This window comes from Pristiophorus japonicus, chromosome 16, assembly GCF_044704955.1.
Source record: "Pristiophorus japonicus isolate sPriJap1 chromosome 16, sPriJap1.hap1, whole genome shotgun sequence".
NCBI classification, from domain to species: domain Eukaryota; kingdom Metazoa; phylum Chordata; class Chondrichthyes; family Pristiophoridae; genus Pristiophorus; species Pristiophorus japonicus.
Window position 1 is genome coordinate 24,403,643 of NC_091992.1, and position 22,811 is coordinate 24,426,453.

The 22,811-nt window shown below is 44.8% G+C and overlaps 1 protein-coding gene across 4 annotated transcripts in view; it reads left to right on the plus strand.

The window, feature by feature from the left end:
• The window catches only part of acaca (acetyl-CoA carboxylase alpha), a 272,671-nt gene that overhangs the window by 31,020 nt on the left and 218,840 nt on the right, over positions 1-22,811 (plus strand). For all 4 annotated transcript variants that reach the window (XM_070857142.1, XM_070857145.1, XM_070857143.1 and 1 more), the window contains exons 5-14: positions 2,700-2,809; positions 3,875-3,956; positions 4,939-5,037; positions 6,733-6,839; positions 12,146-12,256; positions 13,858-14,067; positions 17,193-17,363; positions 19,304-19,465; positions 20,456-20,619; positions 21,266-21,416. In XM_070857142.1, the coding sequence (XP_070713243.1) occupies positions 2,700-2,809; positions 3,875-3,956; positions 4,939-5,037; positions 6,733-6,839; positions 12,146-12,256; positions 13,858-14,067; positions 17,193-17,363; positions 19,304-19,465; positions 20,456-20,619; positions 21,266-21,416 (1,367 nt within the window). The remainder of the gene's footprint in view (positions 1-2,699; positions 2,810-3,874; positions 3,957-4,938; positions 5,038-6,732; positions 6,840-12,145; positions 12,257-13,857; positions 14,068-17,192; positions 17,364-19,303; positions 19,466-20,455; positions 20,620-21,265; positions 21,417-22,811) is intronic.

Here is a 22,811-nt window from a genome sequence, read left to right on the forward strand (position 1 = left end):
AAATGGAGGATTGCAGCAATCTCACGGGTTGGTGGGTGGGTTTAGGGCTGGAGGAGTTAACCAAGATAGGGAGGGGTGAGACCATGGAGGGATTTGGAAACCAGGTTGAGAATTTTAAAATCGAGGTATTGCTGAACTAGGAATCAATATAAGTCAGCGAGCACAGGATACAGGCAGCAGAATTTTGGATAAGCTCAAGTTTACGGAGGATGCAAGGTGGGTGGCTGAGCAGGAGTGCGTTGGGATAATCTAACGAGTTACTGTTTTGACTGAGTACCGCTCTGTGATTAATAACATGTTCTATGACAAAGAGGTCTTGGTCTATTCTGGTCTGTAAAGATCTGTCACAACACAATATAAGCAAAAGCAGGGGTGTTGACCAGCAGATGCTTTAGCAGCCTGTAACGAAGGACATCTATGGATGGTGGGGTCTGCAATCTCGGGGTTAGGGTACAGCACAGCCCTTTAATCCAAAACACTAACCATAGCTTTTGTTGTGCTACTTCTATGGTTTCAGTTTGTTTTGCAGGGATAGATTAGAGCAGTGACGTATGACTTTGAGTGGGGTAGTGGGTAAATGTACTGAGCAATATAGGGCCCAAATTTCCCTAACCTCTTTCTGGCACCCTCATTTGAGCTGTGCCACTTTTGCCCGCCTCCAAGCGCGCTGAAAAAAGACCTCCATATTTTGGCCGCTCCCCAGCCTCTCCTCCATCGTGGCGCAGCATGGCCCAATGGATTGGGGGTGGAGCCAGGTCCCGGTGCTAGAGTCTGCGCGCATGTGCAGTAGCTCCTGACAGGCCGTTTCTGCAAATGCGCGCTGCAGGCTGTGTGGGAGAGCCCGAAACACGCTGTCCATAGCCCTGGCCGAATGGGCTCCCTCATCGGCAGCCCGCTGTATTCCCTAAAGTAGGACTTCTGTTTTTTATTATTTACTGACTGCCTTAGGTGCAGGGTTCCTTCTATTTTTTTTTATTATTTATTGATTGCTTATTACTTTGGTCTTGGTGCTTTAGGGGCAGGGTTCCTTATATTTTATTTTATTATTTATTGATTGCTTATTACTTTGGTCTTGGTGCTTTAGGGGCAGGGTTCCTTATATTTTATTTTATTATTTATTGATTGCTTATTACTTTGGTCTTGGTGCTTTAGGGGCAGGGTTCCTTATATTTTATTAATTCATTGCTTATTACTTTTTGTGCTTTGGTGCTTTAAATGTGGTTACTTGCGCCGATTCCTTAACTGTAAGTAAGGTCTTTCTGTGTGGACATAAGTGGACACATACGCTGCCCTAAGTTAGTTAAGTACAACTTTTTTCTGGTCAAATTGGCATAAATAGTGTAAGTGGCTGGGCACGCCCCCTTTTGGGAAAAAAAACCTGACCTAACTAACTCACTTACACTGGTGCAAATTAAATGGCCATATTTGCAACTAAAAAGATACACCAGAAAAATCAAGTTATACCAAAAAAACTGGTGCAACTCATGGGGAAATTTGGGCCCTATATAGACCTGGACATCCTTGTTTAATTATTGATCTGTGCTGATTGTACCAAGGCTGTAAATGGAATGGTTACTGGGGTTGGGCAGGGAGAGAAAGAAAATTACATAGAATTTACAGCACAGAAACAGGCCCATAGCATAGTGGTTATGTTACTGGACTAGTAATCCAGAGGTATGGGCTAATGATCTGGAGATATGAGTTCAAATCCCACCACAGCAGTTGTGGAATTTAATCTTAGCTTTTTAATCCAGATTTGTTTAATTAACTAATATCCATAATGGTGACCATGAAACAACTACATTTTCGTAAAAACCCATCTGGTTCACTAATGTCCTTTTTCAGGGAAGGAAATCTGCTGCCCTTACCCGGTCTGGTCTATATGTGACTCCAGACCCACAGCAATGTGGTTAACTCTTAGCTGCCCTCTGCAATAGCCTAGCAAGCCACTCAGTTACCACATGACTGTAGCAGTTCAAGAAAGCAGCTCACCACCTTCTCGAGGGCAGTTAGGGATGGGCAATAAATGCTGGCCTTGCCAGCAATGCCCACATCTCGTGTATGAACAAAAATAAAAAATTTGGCCCAACTGGTCTATGTTTATGCTCCACACAAGCCTCCTCCCACTCTATATTTACTTCATCTCACCCTGTCGACATATTGCCAAAATTGGCCTGGGATTCTGCTCCCACCTGCTATCCAGTGAACCTCTTGAAAAATGTGTACGTAAGGACAAAATGTGAGGACCTCCTATAGATACTCAATGTCTTGGCTCGTACATGTAGAATGGCCACTTGGGAAATTACAGGAGATATGGCGCCCATGGAACCATACGCTAGCAAGAGTTAGAGATAAAGGGGAGATAATTGCAGGTTTGGTGGGGAGACAGGAGTGGTCAGTATTTATGTGGAAGTGACCAGGATGGCAGTCTGCTACCAGTCTCTGGAGTGTATGCTTTCGGAGTCACATATGATCAAGTGCTGCAATAGTGAGGGGAAAACAAACAGGCACTTGCCTTAAAAAGACTTGGTTGTTGTTTACATTACCTCTTGGCCTCTTCAGTGGTGCAGTACTGTTCTTTTGGCAGCTGTAACACAATGAGGTGAATTCGGCTAGTGACTGCTTCTGATCTTTGTGTGATCCTTGGGGATTACTGCCAGTGACAACTTGTGACCTGAAATGTTGCTTTTACTTTGCAGAATACATAAAAATGGCCGACCACTATGTTCCAGTTCCTGGAGGACCAAACAACAATAACTATGCCAATGTTGAGCTGATACTGGACATTGCAAAGCGCATCCCAGTTCAGGTACTGTTAGAAAAGTAGCTACAAACGCTCCCTGTTACTCTTATCTGGGGTTGGTTCCATTTGGGTCAGACAACCCTTAAGTATGTAATATTATTGGGAATCTCGTGTCTGGCACGCAAACAATGTGGCCTGCCCAGCGGAGCTGATCAAGTGTAGGCAGGCTACATTGTTTGCATGCCAGACACTAGACTCCCAAAGCAAGCGCTCTACTCTGAACTCCTTCACGGCAAATGAGCCAAAGGAAACGTTACAAGGACACCCTCAAAGCCTCCCTGATTAAAAAGCAACATCCCCTCCTGACACCTGGCAGTCCCTGGCCAAATGCCGCCCTAAGTGGAGGAAGTGCATTCAGGAGGGCGCTGAGCACCTCTAGCTTCGTCGCTGAGAGCATGCAGAAATCAAGTGCAGGCAGCGGAAAGAGCGTGCGGCAAACCAGTCCCACCCACCCCTTCCCTCAACGACTATCTGTCCCACCTGTGACAGACTGTGGTTCCCGTATTGGATTGTTCAGCCACCTAAGGATTCATTATTAGAGTGGAAGCAAGTCTTCGATTCCAAGGGACTGCCTATGATGTAATATTATAACATGCAAATGTCTTCCCTCTTTAAAATAGTTTGCATTCCTAATCCCTGTTGCTGTACACTTCAACATTATAAACAGCTGGGAGATGATTCTGTCGGAATGTTTTTGAATCTCACTTAAATCCCATTTCTTCTCCCTTTCCCACTCCTTCACTTTCTCCTTTAACTGGGTGGCAGGGTTGGACAAGGCCACTCAAGTCACCACACTGCCACTCTGACAGGAGGTGCAGGTTCTGCCAGGTGGCACTGATCCCTCCGAGATGATGCTGATAACTGGTAAACTTGGGACCCAGTAAGGACAGCCATACCTGGGTGGTATTCAAGGCTGTGGTTTTAGTGTAGGTCTGTCATTGGGGAGGCCAATGGTTTATGCCTGCAGCTACCAGTTATTTCCTCCTTGGTACTTTGAATATATTCTTTTCTTTATAAAGGAATGATGTATAAAGAATGTGTACAGATATGTGTTATCTTCTCCATTTACAGGCAGTGTGGGCAGGCTGGGGCCATGCCTCTGAGAATCCCAAACTGCCGGAACTTCTTCACAAACATGACATTGCTTTCATGGGTAAGAAATACTGCTTCTTGCCAAGTAGAACTGTTTCAGCCTCTGTTTAACTCATCTGGTGATGGTCATTAAGAGAAGGAAAGAACTTGCACTTACATAGCACTGTTTGCGTCCTCGGTGTCCCAAAGTGCTTCATGCACAATGTTAATTGTGGGTAAATATGGCTACCAATGTGTGCACAGCAAGATCCCACAAACTGTAACTGAGTTAAATGACCAGTTAACCTGGTTTGGGTGAGGGATAAAAGTTGGCTAGGACAACAAATCTGTTCTTTTTTGGAAAAAAAATGCCATGTTATCTTTTATGTCCATTCAAACAGGCGCCTGGGTTTAATGTTTCATCCGAAAGATGGTACCTCCAACAATGGAGCTCACTGTATTGCACTGAAGTGCCAACCTAGATTACATGCTCAAGCCCCAGAGTGGGGCTTGAGCCTCCAAACTTCTGATTCAGAGGCAAGAATGTTACCAACTGAGCCAAGCTGACACTCCATATGTCCTGCTATGTCTTACTAGTGAGACTGGGCCCTTGTATTCTTAATGTCACCGTCAGCAACAGTACAGCATTGAATTACTGTCTTGCTACTTCACAACCGTTAGTGAATCTTAAATAAACAGCGTGTTTCTGTAGCTCTCACTTTTGTAGTTTGATATACTTGCCTTTGGCTCGCTTACCAGCCAGCCACATAAAACAGGTTTGATATAAAATGCCTCTCACTTTAATAGAGTCTGGTATTCCTTATGTTGTGCCCTTGGCTCCCACTCTAATCAGTATAAAGTCTTAACACATCTTTCATTTGACCCATGTTCTTTTGGTTTGACTTTCAAGGACCTGCTTTATAGATAGGCTCTAGTGTGCTTCAGTGCTATGTAGTTATCAGTTGGGTGAAGGAGCTCCTTACAAAGATCACTGAATTACCTTCTGGTGCTGTATAGACTAAGCTGTGACCTTGTTCAAAGTACTTGCTTTTTCTTCTCTTCAGGTCCTCCAAGTCTAGCTATGTGGGCGCTGGGTGATAAGATTGCCTCTTCTATTGTTGCACAGACTGCAGGAATCCCCACTCTCCCCTGGAGTGGCAGTGGTAAGGCAGTGATCTCAGTAAACCAAAAATGTTTGATGACTTTAACTTGGATAACTGGACGGGGAACATTTCTGTTCAGGTTATTGTGAAAGATGGGTAACAGTAGGCTCCGGTGGCAAATCAATTTATGACAAGTTTTTCATTTTCAAGCATATATTATACAGACGAGAAGATATCAGGCTCAATTTATGGTCTGTGTGAGCTATCCTGTATAAGACGAGGCAGCAGTTGGGTCTCTACAATTGGCCTCAATGCATCGACGTGAAGGAGGGTATGCTTGAGGCTCCCTCCCATTTGCAATGTGGGCATTGTGTGATGACAGGATTGGACCGGGTTCTGCTATCTGGGCTCACTTCTGTGAGGTACTTGAGGGCTGTGGATCCTTCCCCTGCCAAGAAAATGTGCTTTAAGGAGAGAAAATGGTGGCTGCTTAGGGTAAGACCAAAAAAGTCTGTTTAAAATGCACTGGTGGCTGAGCCTTAATGAACCTTGTGCCATCGTGGTGATTCGGGGTGGGGGGCGGGGGCGGGGGGGTCACTTTTTTTTGTGAAGGATTGTTCGGTCACTGAAGTGATGTTACACTGTGGTTATACAACAGTAAGAAATAGATCCCGTGAAACAATGCTGCATTTTTCCTATGCACATTGCTGACTATATTGGCATTGGAAATTAAAAATTGAATTTAAACAAACAAATAGCACAATTATTGCTGGAGGACAAACCATTATTGCTGCTGGTCACACTCTCTCAGTCAGTTTTATTTAGTAAATGCACATGACAAAGTGGGAAGTGTTTTTGGAATAGATTATTTGAAGTGTGTAGGTTTTTGGTTGAAAACTGTATGAATAAAGAGATGATTTTTAGTCATCAGCTGATCTGAAATATCTGAACCAGTAGGTGTGACATCTCATTGTGGGAAGTACTGAGAGTGGGTCAGGCACCTTTCCATAGCGAAGGGTGAGTGATCCCAAGGAACTGTTCTGGTACCTCCTGAGGATTGGCCCAAGTGGCAGCAGCAGATTGTTCTTGTAGTGTGAAGCGTAAGAAGATGTAAAGGTGGATGAAGAATGTGTGAGGCTAAGGGGAAGAACAAATAAATAAAAGATAGCAGCCTTATGTACAGGCCTCTTTAAAAACAACCTCTGCACTCTGAAGTGTACAATGCATGTGTAAAATTTGTTGATTATGGTGGAATCCATTTAAGTTTTGATTTAATCAAATGTCTCCCGTATCTTCCTCTCCAGTTCCCCTTCCATTTATTTTCTTCTCCTTGGTTCTCTTGGGCCATTAGGCCACCTCTGACGGCTTGAAGCGGCCAGTGTGCTGTTCCCAATGCTGCTCTTGGCTGACTGCCAAGAGAGGTGTGAACGTGGCCTGACGGAGACTCCATCTCCGATTGTCCCTCCCCTCAGCTCCCACCCACCGCCATCTCTCAACAGCAGGCCATGGTCGGAAAGCCCAGCTGAGTTGGCCATTAAACCTCTACTTTCACCGTTTGGCCTTGCACGTTGCTGCTCCACTGTCATATTCGAAGAAAACTTTCTTCAGTCATGCAAAGTGAAAGCTGTTAATGCCAACTGATTGAAAGACTGTGTGTTTCTCTCCTATTGCCCACCCAACCCCTCTCCAGATCCAAAGCAACCCATTTTCGTGGTATATGAACATGCAATTCAGTTGGTTAACTTTTGTTTTCAGGGCTGACTCTTGAGTGGACAGAAACTGATCCACCGAAACTAATTGTCAACGTTCCTCCTGAGCTGTATGAGACAGGCTGCATAGCAGATATGGAGAGTGGTCTAAAGGTGAGGGGACGCAGTCCTTTAAATGCTCATGCACTGCCTATATAGTCTGTGGTAATGTCGCAATAAATGAAGAGGCTGGCACAGTAGCCAATGTAAAAGCAACCAAGAGCGTAAAGAAAAATGACTTGCATTTATATAGCTCTGTATCATGCTTTCAGAATGTCCCAAAGTACTTCCCAACCAGTAAAATACTGTTGAATACTGCAATCACTGTTACAAGACCCATGGGGCAGCCAGTCAGCGCACAGCAAGGTCCCACAAACAGCAAATGAAATGAATGTCCAGTTGATGTGTTTTTGGTAGTGTTGGTGAGGGAGGATTGTTGGCCAGGATACTGGAAATCTCTCTTTGTGTGGGATCTTTTGTTCTCACCTGAGACCACGGGTGAGAATTGGTGGCGACACTAAATTCAGTCCCCGGCACCGAGAATCAAAAGCCTATAAACGGGTAGTTTCATATCAATGATTTGCTGGGAGACCCGGCACCGTGATGATGGTAAAATCTTTATTTTGGTACACTTTGTGCACTTCCCTGATCTCCCTGGGCCATGACAACAGGCAGACAGGTAATCTGCAGCTACGCTTCTGCCGGAGCCATTCTGAACCAGTCATAAGAATTCCCAAGCAGCCTGGAGATGGCTGTTCCTCTGCTCAGCACCTCCTTATTGTGATGAGGTGGTGACTGGGAGTTCTGCAGCTGAGGGGAATTGAGCATGTGTCTATCCATTCTGTGCACTGCGTACTGACTGTTCCTTTGTGCAAAAAGTAACCTTTTGGGGGATTAAAAATACTCTCTTTCCCTGCCCATCTGATCTTTGAGGGTCCTAAAGGTAAATGTGCATTAGGATGCATTTACGTTGCAAATTTAGTGTCTGTAATGTGATTTTTACCCTGATAAACTTTGTAGCGTCAAGGTTGGGCCTAGTCAGTGAAGTGAAGCAGAGTGAAAGAGGTGGTCGTCTCAGCATGGAGTGTAAATTCAGCTTCATGTCAAACTTGGGATACAAAGTGCTCAGGGTGGCCTTTCGACTTAAAAAAGGTCTACTGTTTAAATGCTGTGCTGTTAAGTAGCGGTGGTGCTGCATTAATGCAGATGCATCTCTTTTTTTTCTTGTGTAAAAGATCGACTTTAATATGAGGGAAAATAGCACAGGCATGGAAAAACATAGAAAATAGATGCAGGAGTAGGCCATTCGGTCCTTCAAGCCTGCACCAGCATTCAATATGATCATGGCTGATCATGCAACTTCAGTACCCCATTCCTGCTTTCTCTCCATACCCTTTGATCCCTTTAGCCGTAAGGGCCACATTTAACTACCTTTTGAATATATCTAACGAACTGGCCTCAACAATTTTCTGTGGTCGAGAATTCCACAGGTTCACAATTCTCTGAGTGAAGAAGTTTCTCCTCATCTCGGTCCTAAATGGCTTATCCCTTCTCCTTAGACTGTGACCCCTGGTTCTGGACTTCCCCAACATTGGGAACATTCTTCCTGCATCTAACCTGTCCAATCCTGTCAGAATTTTATATGTTTCTATGAGATCCCCTCTCATTCTTCTAGCCCAGGAAAGGCGAGAGTTCAGGGGCAGCACGGGCCAGCCCACACTGCAATATGTGTGCGCACTAGGTCCGTGCAGCAGAGCTGGTCTCTAGTCGTCTTGGTTAATCCTTGCTACTGGACCAAGACCTAGCTCTGTCAAGCCCGTGTGGTGGCTGATGTGTAACGGTCACCACACGTTTAAAAAAAAAAAAAAAAAAAAAAAATCCACGCATAGGCATCGTCCACCCTTCAAGATTTACTTCGGGACCTGGAATATTAGGTCCTTCACTGAAACACCTGTGAGCTTCTTGATGTGGAAGCAAATCATCCTCGATTCGTGGGACTGCCTATGATGATGATGATTATCTAAATTCCAGTGAATATAAGCCTAGTCGATTCAGTCTTTCTTCATATGTCAGTCCTGTCATACCGGGAATCAGTCTGGTGAACCTTCGCTGCACTCCCTCAATAGCAAGAATGTCCTTCCTCAAGTTAGGAGACCAAAACTGTACACAATACTCCAGGTGTGGCCTCACCAAGGCCCTGTGCAACTGTAGCAACACCTTCCTGCCCCTGTACTCAAATCCCCTCGCTATGAAAGCCAACATGCCATTTGCTTTCTTAACTGCCTGCTGTACCTGCATGCCAACCTTCAATGACTGATGTACCATGACACCCAGGTCTCGTTGCACCTCCCCTTTTACTAATCTGTCACTATTCAGATAATATTCTGCCTTCCTGTTTTTGCCACCATAGTGGATAACCTCACATTTATCTACATTATACTGCATCTGCCATGCATTTGCCCATTCACCTAACCTGTCCAAGTCACCCTGCAACCACTTGGCATCCTCCTCACAGCTCACACTGCCACCCAACTTAGTGCCATCTGCAAACTTGGAGATATTACATTCAATTCCTTCATCTAAATCATTAATGTATATTGTAAATAGCTGGCGTCCCAGCACTGAACCTTGTGGTACCCCACAAGTCACTGCCTGCCATTCTGAAAAGGACCCGTTTATTCCTACTCTTTTTGTTTCCTGTCTGCCAACCAGTTCTCTATCCACGTCAATACATTACCCCCAATACCATGTGCTTTAATTTTGCGCACTAATCTCTTGTGTGGGACCTTGTCAAAAGCCTTTTGAAAGTCCAAATACAACACATCCACTGGTTCTCCCTTGTCCACTCTACTAGTTACATCCTCAAAAAAATTCTAGAAGATTTGTCAAGCATGATTTCCCTTTCATAAATCCATGCTGACTTGGACCGATCCTGTCACTGCTTTCCAAATGCGCTGCTATTACGTCTTTAATAATTGATTCCAACATTTTCTCCAGTACTGATGTCAGGCTAACCGGTCTATAATTCCCTGTTTTCTCTCTCCCTCCTTTTTTAAAAAGTGGGGTTACATTAGCTACCCTCCAATCCAGAGGAACTGATCCAGAGTCTATAGAATGTTGGACAATGACCACCAATGCATCCACTATTTCTAGGGCCACTTCCTTAAGTACTCTGGAATGCAGACTATCAGGCTCTGGGGATCTATCGGCCTTCAATCCCATCAATTTCCCTAACACAATTTCCTGACTGAAGGATTTACTTCAGTTCCTCCTCCTCGCTCGACCCTCGGTCCCCTAGTATTTCCGGAAGGTTATTTGTGTCATCCTTAGTGAAGACAGAACTCTTTGTTCCCCATTATAAATTCACCTGATTCTGACTGCAAGGGACCTACACTTATCTTCACTAATTGTTTTCTCTTCACATACCTATAGAAGCTTTTGCAGTCAGTTTTTATGTTCCCTGCAAGCTTACTCTCATACTCTTTTCCCCCTCCTAACTAAACCCTTTGTCCTCCTCTGCTGAATTCTAAATTTCTCCCAGTCCTCTGGTTTGTTGCTTTTTCTGGCCAATTTATATGCCTCTTCCTTGGATTTAACACTATCCTTAATTTCCCTTGTTAGCCACGGTTGAGTCACCTTCCCCGTTTTATTTTTACGTCCGACAGGGATGTACAATTGTTGAAGTTCATCCATGTGATCTTTAAATGTCTGCCATTACCTATCCACCATCAACCCTTTTAGTATCATTTACCAGTCTATCCTAGCCAATTCACGTCTCATACCATCGAAGTTACCTTTCCTTAAGTTCAGGACCCTAGTCTTTGAATTAACTGTGTCACTCTCCATCTTAATGAAGAATTCTACCATATTATGGTCACTCTTCCCCAAGAGGCCTCGCACAACAAGATTGCCAATTAATCCTCTCATTACACAAGACCCAGTCTAGGATGGCCTGCTCTCTAGTTGGTTCCTTGACATATTGGTCTAGAGAACCATCCCTAATACACTCCAGGAAATTCTCCTCCACTGTATTGCTACCAGTTTGGTTAGCCCAATCTATATGTAGATTAAAGTCACCCATGATAACTGCTGTACCTTTATTGCATGCATCCCTAATTTCTTGTTTGATGCCATCCCCAACCTCCTCACCACTGGTTGGTGATCTGTACACAACTCCCACTAGCGTTTTCTGCCCTTTGGTGTTCCGCAGCTCTACCCATACAGATTCCACATCGTCCAAGCTAATGTCCTTCCTTATTATTGCGTTAATCTCCTCTTTAACCAGCAACACTATGCCACCTCCTTTTCCTTTCTGTCTATCCTTCCTGAATATTTAATGCCCCTGGATGTTGAGTTCCCAGCCTTGGTCACCCTGGAGCCATGTCTCCGTAATCGCAATTACATCATATCCGTTAACAGCTTTCTGCGCAAATCCCAAATGATCCAATTCTGAGAGCTGTGCGTCGCATTCCATGTGGCAAAACTGTCCTTCATTTGGTCTGGTTTAATTGTCGACTATAGAGGAAGACCCCAAACGTGCTTGGGGCCAGCAGCGTACCTGGGGTAACTACTAGAGCTGGGAAATGGGGCAGTGACGTCGACTCTCTGGTCCAAAGATCAAAGCCAGGGAATTTCGGCCGGGGCGTGGCTGGCACACTTTCTGTCCGCACTGCAGACTCCTAGCATGTAAAAAGGAGGCAAGGCCAGAGGGAGGGCGTGGTCTACTGGATTTCCTGCACCTCCTAGCTCCTGTACACTCGATGTACCTATTGCCAGCAAGATCCAGGCACACTGCACTTTATCTTAATGGAATTGGGGCCCACAGGAGTTTCCTGACTGGGGTCATGTCTGGAATACCCGAGAAAATTGCTGATTTTAAAAAGGCCGTTTGTAACGGGGGCTGATTTTCAGAGATCCTTCCACTCGTAAGCCAGCTGTACTGCATGTGGCTTTTCAGCGCTGCATTTTGCTTCCCGCCACTCTGCCCCTCCCTATAGTGGGAATCGAAGACGAACCCATACCCGGTGCGGGGTTCCATCTTCAAATTTAATTTTCCTGACCTTTCCCTGGAAACTCCAGAAACATGAGCATCTCTTCTCTCAGGATTCCCACTCTGCTGCAAGAATGACGGCAAAGTGGGATCCTCGGTATTTGGGCCTGAAATGTCATCGAACAGTGATTCATTTGTCTAGGTATTGGAGTAGATGGGACGCAATGTGCTCCAGTACTAGGTTTGCACTAGAAATAGAGGGGCTAGTGCTGCAGCTCTCTCAGATGACTTACCTCTGCTGTTCTCAGTTTTACCATCAATTATTTCACCAGGTCTAGATTTGCACTGAGTTTATTGGGTGGCTCTAGACTGGTATATTTTACACCAGTTGATCTTTAATAATCTTTTTCTAATTTATTGCATGCATCAGGCTGCAGAAGATATCGGCTACCCAGTGATGATCAAGGCCTCTGAGGGAGGAGGTGGGAAAGGGATAAGAAAAGTGAATAACGCTGAGGATTTTGCAAACCTTTTCAGACAGGTGGGTGATGCAGATATTGCGGTATGACAAATGCAGTAAAGGTGAATTCTGTTGTGTGTTGCATAATGCTATGCTGGTAATGTAGGTTCTGACTCCCATTATCTGGAGAGTGCCTTTAATGTGCTGATGCAGCACTAGCTTAATAAGATGCATTTACTGTTGTGCTGCTGAAAGCACAGATTCAGACAATGGAAAAGGGATGAATCTCCTCAAAATTGACACTAGGTGTCTTGAGTGATAGAAACTGAGCTGAACCAAGCTGTGATCACAAACTGTTCGGATTCACTGCGTATCCAAATCTGCTTATTTTGGACACTTTAGGATTTAATTTGTTCTGGTTACTGGTTAATCTGTTCCTGTGAAATTCCTCTCTGTACTATTGTAACACAGCCATGAACTCATTTTTTAACTGTGCCTAAATAGTACCCTGAAGAATCTTGCACATTAATCAGTGCACTGCCAGAAGGGATTAACAACAATGAGTATATTTTTATACAGATATATATAATATTTTTTTGCGGGGGGCAGGTGACCAAAAGATTGGTCGAAGAGGTAGGTTTTAAGCAGCATCTTAAAGGAGGAAAGAGTTTTTAAATGTTTAATTAAAAAAGATTAAACCAGTTTCCTTTCCAATGGTTTGTCCTTTCTGTGTGGTGAAGGAGCAAAAATATAAATGAAAATTTAGAAGAGGTCTTGAGATTGCTTTTTATTTGTTGTATGTGTTCCTGAACTGTAATGTCCCCTGACATTGGTGTGGTTAGGTTTGTTTGTACATGCAAACAGCATAATTCTTGATTGACAGCTTTAGCTATCACCTTGGGGATGTGTGTATGTTTAGATTTGTATGTCAATCTGTTCATATTATTCAGCAGAATTTCCTGGGCCATTTTGACTTGAGATATTTTCGAGCTGCTTTTTAATTAAAAACTTGCTTACTTGAGAGTAAGCCTCCTGTATTTTTTCCTCCTCTTCACATAGATGAGAGAGGCCCATCAAGCTGATCCTTTCATAGAAACTTATGATCGCCCCCCCCTCATCGCCTCTTGAATGTCTCCCTGGGCTCACTGTGGCTAAGAATAGAAGAGCCACCAGTGCACAGGACTCCCAATGCTACATCTAATCCAGCTGCTTGGAGGCACCCGAGGATGGCTCAGGGTTGAGTCTCTTCTGTGCCTCCCCATTACCATGCACAGATATCAAGGACCCGGCACAGTGGGTAACTGAACCAGCGGCCCTCCCCCATTTTATTATTTTTGTTAAACGTTCCCCCTTTTCCCACCTTCTCCCATCATTGCCCAACCAAGGAACGTACTGTTTTTGCTTTTTCTTAAACTAGTAGCTGGGAGATGCACAGAAGTGCTTTGGTTGTGGTTCCTTCTGATGGCCTGGCTGAGACATGGATCACGGCATCTGTCCTACCATTCAGTCCCTTCAGATACATTTCTTGCATGGTTTACCTGAAGGTTTATCTTGAAAATGAAAGGGACAACATCAAATTTCCACTCTAATAGAAAAATATTTGAGCAATGATTCCTGTTCGTGTCCACCATGGCGATGTTGTTTTTATCATCAGGGGATTAGTATTTCTGTCTTTATTTCAGGTACAAACAGAGGTCCCGGGTTCTCCAATTTTCGTGATGAGGCTTGCCAAACATGCACGCCACCTTGAAGTCCAAATCCTCGCTGATCACTATGGCAATGCAATCTCCTTATTTGGCCGCGATTGCTCGGTTCAACGTCGGCACCAAAAGATTATCGAGGAAGCCCCAGCGACAATTGCTACCTCATTAGTGTTTGAGAGCATGGAGAAGGTGAGCACAGGGGGGTCTTACCGGTACCACTGAGGAACCTGTTTGAATGAATTACCTTTCAAAACGGACATGGAACTGAGTAATATTATACTGAAGTGGTTTAAAAGCTTATGGTCCCTAAAATTCCTGGAGCGCTAAAGTTGGGTCTCTGCAATTTCTGAGCAATTCCAAAGAGCCTTGTAAGGGGCAGGAGTTCTGCCCGCCCCCTTACAAGGCAAATGACGGGCTGGGGTGGCGACTTCCTAAGACGGGGGGGGGCGGGGGTGGGGGGAAGCGAGTCATATTGGCCTCCACATGGACACGTGGGCCCCACTGGTGGAGTCAAGGCCAGACGAGTGGCTTGGACCCCTGAAGAGGAACATTTAGTTTTCTGTATTGGCTCCCTTGCTCGGATCAGATCAGAGCAGTGTCCAGGATTGAGGAGGGCCTGGTTTAACGCACTTGGTGGGTGGCTGAGGCTGCAGGCACAATGGAGCAGGCGAATGCCAAAGATGCACCTGAAATGGCACTTGCGCTCGGCAGTCCCATGCAGACGAGATGCTCTCCCGCTGACCCTGCAAACTCCAGCAGGCTCCGGTCTGGATGGCACCGCTGGCTGCGACCTTGGCACAACACCCTGGTTTGCAGTCTAGAATTTTGGGGCCGTGGTATTTAAAGGAGCTGCGCTGCATTGTTCTGATGTCTTTGTGAATATAAAATTAGTATAGCAACCACTTTGAAACCTGCTGAGTCTAGACCTATATCTATACGGGCACTGACATCATTTAAAGTCCCTCACTCAATCAGCATTCACTGTTCTAAACAGAAATATTTTTAAAATCACCCGTAAATAGACTGGTAAAAATAATTAAAAGGCTGGTGTTAACCATAATTTGTTACATCTGTTAAGACAATTTAAAATGGGCACTGCAGATGAGGCTGTCCCTTTTTAAATGCTTTCAGTACATTTTCTACATGCAGTGTATCAACAACAACAACTATATAGTGCCAGTAATATAGTAAAACACCCCAAGGCACTTTATAGGAGTGTTATAAGACCAGAAATTTGACACTGAACCACAGAAGGATAAATTAGGGCAGCTGACCAAAAGCTTGGTCAAAAAGGTAGGTTTTAAGGAGAGTCTTAAAGGAGCAAAGAGAGCTAGAGAGGCGGAGAGGTTTAGGCAGGGAGTTCCAGAACTTGGGGCCGAGGCAACAGAAGGCACGCCACCAATGGCTGAGCGATTATAATCCACAATGCTCAAGACGGCAAGGTTAGAGGAGCGAGGCTATCTCAATAGGGTTGTGGGGCTGGAGGAAATTACAGAAAATTGGGAGGGGTGAGGCCATGGGTAGATTTGAAAACCAAGATGAGAATTTTAATACTGAGGAGTTGCTTAACCGGGAGTCGGTGTATGTCAGCGAGCACGAGTGATGGGCGAGCGGGACTTGGTGCGAGTTCAGATATGGGCAGCTGAGTTTTGGATGCCCTCAAGTTTAAGTAGGGTAGAATGTGGGAGGCCAGCCATGAGTGCATTGGAATAGTCAAGCCTAGAGGTAACAAAAGCGTGGATGAGGGTTTCAGCAGCGGATGAGCTGAGACAAGGGCGGAGACGGGTGATTTTACGAAGCTGGAAATAGGTGGTCTTCATTATGCTGCGGATATGTGGCCGGTAGTTCATTTCGGGGTCAAATATGACACCAAGGTTGCGAACAGTGTGGTTCAGTCTCAGATGGATGCTAGGGAGAGGGATAGAGTCGGTGGCTAGAGAACGAAGTTTGTGGCGGGGACCAAAGACAATGGCTTTAGTCTTCCCAATATTTAATTGGAGAAAATTTGTGCTCCTCCAGTACTGGATGTCGGACAAGCAGTCTGACAATTTAGAGACTGTGGAGGGGCCGAGAGAAGTGGTGATGAGGTAGAGCTGGGTGTCGTCAGTGTACATGCGGAAACTGACATGTGGATCATCTTCAAATTCACAGAGAGAGAGAAAGGCTGCACAAATAAAATACTTTATATAGCGCCTTTCATGACCTCAGGACATCCCAAAATGCTTTATAGCCAATGCAGTACTTTTTGAAGTGTAGACACTGTTGTAATGGAAACGCAGCAGCCAATTTGTGCACAGCAAGCTCCCACAAACAACAATGTGATAATGACCAGATGATCCGTTTTGTGATACTGCTTGAGGAATAACTAGTGGCCAGGACACCGGGGATAATTCCCCTGCTCTTCTAAATAGTGCCACGGGATCTTTTATGTCTATCTGAGAGGGCAGACATCGGTTTATCGTCTCATCCAAAAGATGGCATCTCCAACAGTGCAGCACTCCCTCAGTATTGCGTCGGAGTGTCAGCCTGTATTTTGTGCTCCAGTCTGGATTGGGACTTGAACCCAGAACCTTGTGACTTTGAGGCGAGAGTGCTACCAATACTGATGTCTGAGAAATAAAGCTAGGATAAGGTAGCCATCTGCTTCTGCCAGTACTGCCTATATTAGGGTTGCTGATACACTACTTCAACTGCAATCAGAAAGTACCTGCATTAAATTGCTTTGATGCATGTATCTGTGCTGGTCGCACTGTAATTGGGATCGAGGTTGTCCAGATTTGGTCTGCTTACTGGCTGCTTTGGTTTCCTCTGAAGATTAATCACAGGGTTCATGAAAAGGAAGCATCAGGGTTGCACCCTTGACATTTTCGACACGTGACTGAAATTTTATAGTTTGTATTTTGAATTATTTTCCAGTCCTTATTGTACCACTTGTGTATTTGCAAAAAATTACATTAATACTTTAATTCCTCCCTACTTTAATTCATTCTTTACCGGCTCCTCAAACCCTGAAACTCCTTACTTCTCTTGGTCTTCCCTATCTCCAATAATCCGCAGCTTTGTATAAGCCGAGTTTGGTATCTCATAATTCCATCCTGGCTCATCATTTTCGCTCCTATTCCTTTGACTATAGGCCATGGCCATTCACCTTGGTTTATCAATTACAATAAATCTTCCATAGAGCTCATCACAGATTGTTCATGAGGTATGCAATTGTGTATGATCCAGTTCGCTGTTGTCCATTTTCGCTTATTGGCAAACCAGTTTGCTCTTTGTTCTGTTATCCTGTTAATTGCTGAAGTTTTATTTTCCAGTGTGCAGTGAAGCTGGCAAAAATGGTGGGCTACGCAAGTGCAGGCACAGTGGAGTATCTGTACAGTCAAGACGGAAGCTTTTACTTCCTGGAGCTAAACCCCAGGCTTCAGGTGGAACATCCCTGTACTGAAATGGTCGCGGATGTAAACTTGCCTTCTGCTCAGTTGCAGGTGAGTTCTGTATATTAGTCATATTCTATGCTTTGTTACACACTGTCCTTGTGCATGAAAAACAAAAAAGTTAATATGCAAGTACAGCAAGTAATCAGGAAGGCAAATTGAATGTAGGCCTTTATTGCAAAAGGGATGGAGTATAAAAGCGGAGAAGTCCTGCTACAACTGTACAGGGTATTGGTGAGGTCACACCTAGAGTACTGCGTACAGTTTTGGTCTCCTTATTTAAGGAGAGATATACTTGCATTGGAGGCAGTTCAGAGAAGGTTCACTAGGTTGATTCCTGAGATGAAGGGGTTGAAGAAAAGTTGATTATGTTGGGCCAATACTCATTGGAGTTTAGAAGAATGAGGTGATCTTATTGAAACTTATAAGATACTGAGGGGGCTTGACAAGGTAGTTGCAGAGAGGATGTTTCCTCTCGTGGGGGAATCTAGAACTAGGGGGCATAGTTTCAGAAGGCCCAAGTTTCAGGTGGAGTTGCTCCAATTTTCGTTTGGAGTATCTTAGAAATTGCAATTCTCGGCATTTGGTTTGCTCCAGTTCTAGTGAGTTTAGGTTCATTTTAGTTCAGGTATTTTTTTTCAAAAGGGGGTGTGTCCAGCCACTTGGGCCTGTTTTGCAAGTTTCGGCAGCGAAAATTTACTCCAAACTAACTTAGAATGGAGTAAGTGTCCACTTTTGTAAGTTCTGAAAAACCTTAACTAGAGTTAAGTTTAGTGCAGGCACAGTCAGAGACGGCGGGTGGGAAGCATTAAACACAAAGGACACATCAACATCACAACGGGAGGGGGGGCGGGGAGGGAAGTTGGAAGATTTTCCATAAACACCTTCACAACAACATTAAAGAAGCGAAGTACATTTAAAGCACTAAGCGAAGCACATAAAGTAATAAGCAATTAATTAATAAAAAATAGAAGGGACCCTGCACCTAAAGCACCAAGACCGAAGTAATAAGCAATCAATAAAAAATAAAAGTCCTACCTTTGTGAAGGGAAGGTGTCTCTGACAGTGTCTCTCGCTCTCTGTATCAGACAGTAAGGTGTGGGGGGGAGGAGGGAGGAGGAGGAGGATTTTGAGTGCCCCCCAACCCACGCCCCCCCCCCCTGTTGCCACGCACTCTTTCCCCCCCCCCCTCCCTTGCCACGCTCCTCCCCCCCCCCCATCCCTTGCCATGCTCCCCCTCCCCCCCCCCTTCCCCTTGCCACACTCTCTCCCCACCCCCCCTTCCCTTGCCATGCTTCCCCCCCCTCCCTTGCCTCACTTCTCTCTCCACGCCCCCCCCCCCCCCTGCCACGCTTCTCCTTCCCTCCCCTGCCGGCACTGACGAGAAGGCTGATCCCTAGCCCCACCCCCATGCAGGCTGCGATAGGCTTGCTCCGCCCCAGGGAGACTACGCTGCACCACGCCACGCTCCAGGAGGACCGGAGAATTGCTCAAGAAGATTCCGGCACACCTTCGAGCCCAGGCAGGTCACGTAAGTCTTGGAGGTGAGCCGTTTTCGCCAGAACCGGAAACTTGGGCCCAGAATAAGTGGTTGCCCATTTAAAATGGAAATGAGAAGGAATTTCTTTTCTGAGGGTCGTGAATCTTTGGAATTCTCTACCCCAGATAGTTGTGCAGGCTGAGCCATTAAATATATTTAAAGTGGAGATTTTTGAGCGATAAGGGAGTGAAGGGTTATGGGGTGCGGGCATGGAAGTGGAACTGAGTCCATGATCAGATCAGCCATGATCAGATCAGCCATGATCTTATTGAATGGCGGAGCTAGTTTGAGGGGCCAAATGGCCTACTCCTGCTCCTATTTCTTATGTTCTTATGTATCTGGTACATTTGTAATCATCTGTTTCTCTCTCCGTCTCTCTCAAACAAGTTAAAAGTACTAAGCTTTGCTCGACTGTTGGTTTCATGTCATTCTGCTCCTCTGTTTCCCTCAGATTGCTATGGGAATCCCTCTAAACAGAATCAAGGACATTCGGATGCTGTATGGAGTTGCCCCATGGGGAGATTCACCAATTGATTTTGAGAATTCTACAAACGTTCCCAGCCCTCGTGGTCATGTGATAGCTGCTCGTATCACCAGCGAGAACCCGGATGAGGTAAAATTAAATGTTTAATTTCACATTTTTCTTTTAAGGACACGAGTTACAAAATTATGGCATCACTTTTTTGCTACTACTTCCCTAACAGTTTCCCATCAGGCCTCTGACTTTGTCACGAAAGTGGTAAAACTGTATACATTACAGACTTTGTCAACAGTTGCAGGCCATTTATTCCTTGGGCCATCGACTGCAGTCTATGCATCAATAAGTACCAGTGTACCAGGATAAAATCCACAGCCTCTTTCAGTTCTTCTCTTTTTTTTTTTCCCCACCACCTCGCTCCCACTCTACCACAGACCTGGCTGAGATGTGAAACTCAGTGGTGGCTGGCTTGAAGTAATATGTTTTGGATGTTGTCGTGGTTACACAGCAAACTAGTATTGTAATTGCTATTGCAGACCATTACAACAACTGCTCAATATTACATTGTCCCTTTGACTTGCATCTTGCCCCTTCATGCCCTACCCCTAGTTGTGGCCAAGCTGAGGTACATAAGAACATAAGAAATAGAAGCAGGTCATTTGGCCCCTTGAGCTTGCTCCACCATTCAGTAAGATCATGGCTGATCTGATATGCGGTGTATGAGTATGTTGCCTCTGCTCTGTAATTTTTCCTCTTTTAACCAGGCCAAGATAGACAGTCATGTACACAAGCCCATCTCCTCTAATTCTCAGTGCGCAGATCGTTGAACACTCCTGTGCTAACATACTGGGCCACTATAATATTTCAGTATATTCCAAATTACTTTGCACAACCCCAAACCAAGAGTTACATGTATTAAAGTCCGGCTCGTGGGTGTTCAGAGAGCATGGATGATTTGAAAAATGTCTTGACGTAAGCTCAACTTGAGTAACCAATAATTTGTCATGTAACGTGTGAATGTGTACACTCGAGACAGACACAATAAATCAGGGACTAATGTATTGATGTGTCTGACTGCAGCCGAGTGACTCACAGTTACATATGTTCTTTTACTCTATCTGACAGGGATTCAAGCCGAGCTCTGGTACCGTGCAGGAGCTGAACTTCCGCAGCAGTAAGAACGTCTGGGGTTACTTCAGTGTGGCGGCGGCAGGAGGCCTCCATGAGTTTGCCGATTCTCAGTTTGGACACTGCTTCTCCTGGGGGGAAAACCGAGAAGAGGCCATCTCGTTAGTACTTTGCCTGAGCGCTCTTTCATTGAAACTTTCTTGTCTCCTTAGTCAATGTACAAAAATATATCTGATAGTCATCTTCTCTGAGGTCTTGTCCAATTTTAAAGAAAAATGCACTTTTATTCTTTCTTTCTTAGTAATTTGCATTCTTCAGCCTGCCTGGATTCACCTTTCTGTTTCTGAAAGGGCTGGTAAATGGGTAGTCTAATTTCTCATCTCTACCAATGCTCCTTTGGCACTGGGGAGTAAATTGCTGTCCTCACTGAACTGCCATGTCTGATTTTCCTCCCTTCTCCCTCCCCCTCCCAGCTGTGGGAAATGTTCAGATTGAGAATTGAGCAGCACGGGAGCCAAAACTGCTCAAGGTTTGAGCTTTAGTGCTCCTTTGATTAACGTTACTGCAATTCCTTTTGCAGTCAGTGGAATTGAATTTCAGGCGATGTGTATAACGGGCGACCGATCCGATACCGCCAGTTTTGTGCCTCCGACGAATTTCTCGACCCTTGTGTTCTTTGACCGAATTACAGGAGCCACTCCCAAGCTAAAATTAGACAACAGATTAAAAAAAGCTTAATTTTATCCCAGGGTAGTGTTTTATTCTCTGGTAGGAACTTTTCCTGACTTTGTATTTCTTGCTATGCAGGAACATGGTGGTGGCGCTGAGGGAGCTATCCATTCGTGGCGATTTCAGAACAACTGTGGAATACCTCATCAGGTTACTGGAAACTGAGAGCTTCCAGCAGAACAGCATTGACACTGGCTGGCTGGACCGGCTCATTGCAGAGAAAATGCAGGTATTGTAACTCGGCAAGTGGTGGGGCTTGTAGACCTATTCAAAACAGAAAGGTAGACACGGAGTGAAATTCAACTTCAGCGGGGGCACAAAATGGGCGGTAGCAGATTGGCGGCCATTATTCACCCTCTAGAATCATAAAAATTTATGGCACAGAAGGAGGCCATTCAGCCCATTGTGTCTGTGCCAGCTGGAAATGAGCTATCCAGCCTAATCCCACTTTCCAGTTCTTGGTCCGTAGCCTTGTAGATTAAAGCATTTCAGGTGCATATCCTTTTTAAATGTAATGAGGGTTTCAGCTCTACCGCCCTTTTCAGGCAGTGAGTTCCAAAACCCTCTGGGTGAAGACATTTCTCCTCCACTCCCCTCTAATCCTTCAATCAATTGCTTTAAATCTATGCTCCTTAGTTATTGACCTTTCTGCTAAGGGAGACAAGTCATAAGAACATAAGAAATAGAAGCAGGAGTAGGCCATTTGCCCCCTCGAGCCTGCTCCGCCATTCAATAAGATCATGGTCCTTCCTATCCATTCTATCTAGGCCCCTCACAATTTTATACACCTCAATTAGGTCTCCCTCCGCCTCTTCTGTTCCAAAGAAAACAACTCCAGCCTATCCAATCTTTCCTCGTAGCTAAAGTTCTCTAGTCCAGGCAACATCCTTGGAAATCTCCCCTGTACCCTCTCTAATACAATCACATCTTTCCAGTAATGTGGTGGCCAGAACTGTACGCAGTGGCTGTGGCCTAACTAGTGTTTTATACGGTTCAAGCATATCCTCCATGCTCTTATAATCTATGCTTCAGCTAAGAAAGGAAAGTACGCCGCCTTATACACCCCGCCTGATTTTTCCTTTCTATGAAGTCAATGGAAAGGGAAATCGGGCAATCTATTTTGTACTCCCAGCCAAAGTTGAATGTTACCCCCATTGTATCTGCTGCAGAAAAGCTCCACCATTTACATTAGTATTAAGATCGATTTAATCCTGAAGTCCAAAATTCTAAGAGATCTCCAGGATTGAATTCATGGGAAGTTCGCAATAGAAAATTTCAATGTGCGGTCCAGATGCCTCCAGCTTCATTCAGCAGTTTACAGATGTAGGGTCTGTTTATTGGCTTAGTAAACAAGCCATTGGGAAGAACCGGTCACAAGTGGATGACACGCAGTTCCAGTCTAATCTTCCCTTGGAACAAATAGATCTGGCTGAGACCCAGCCCAATGGTCAGATGAAAAAAGTCAATAGTGCTTTCACTTTCACTCTCCCATTCTGCCCCATTCCCATTTTCTGCATTCATGTATTCATGGCCTATTGAAGAGTGAGTGGGGAATTGAATGAAAGCCAACAATGAAAATGGCTATTATTTGTCTTTATCTGCACTAATGAAAATGAAATAAGCT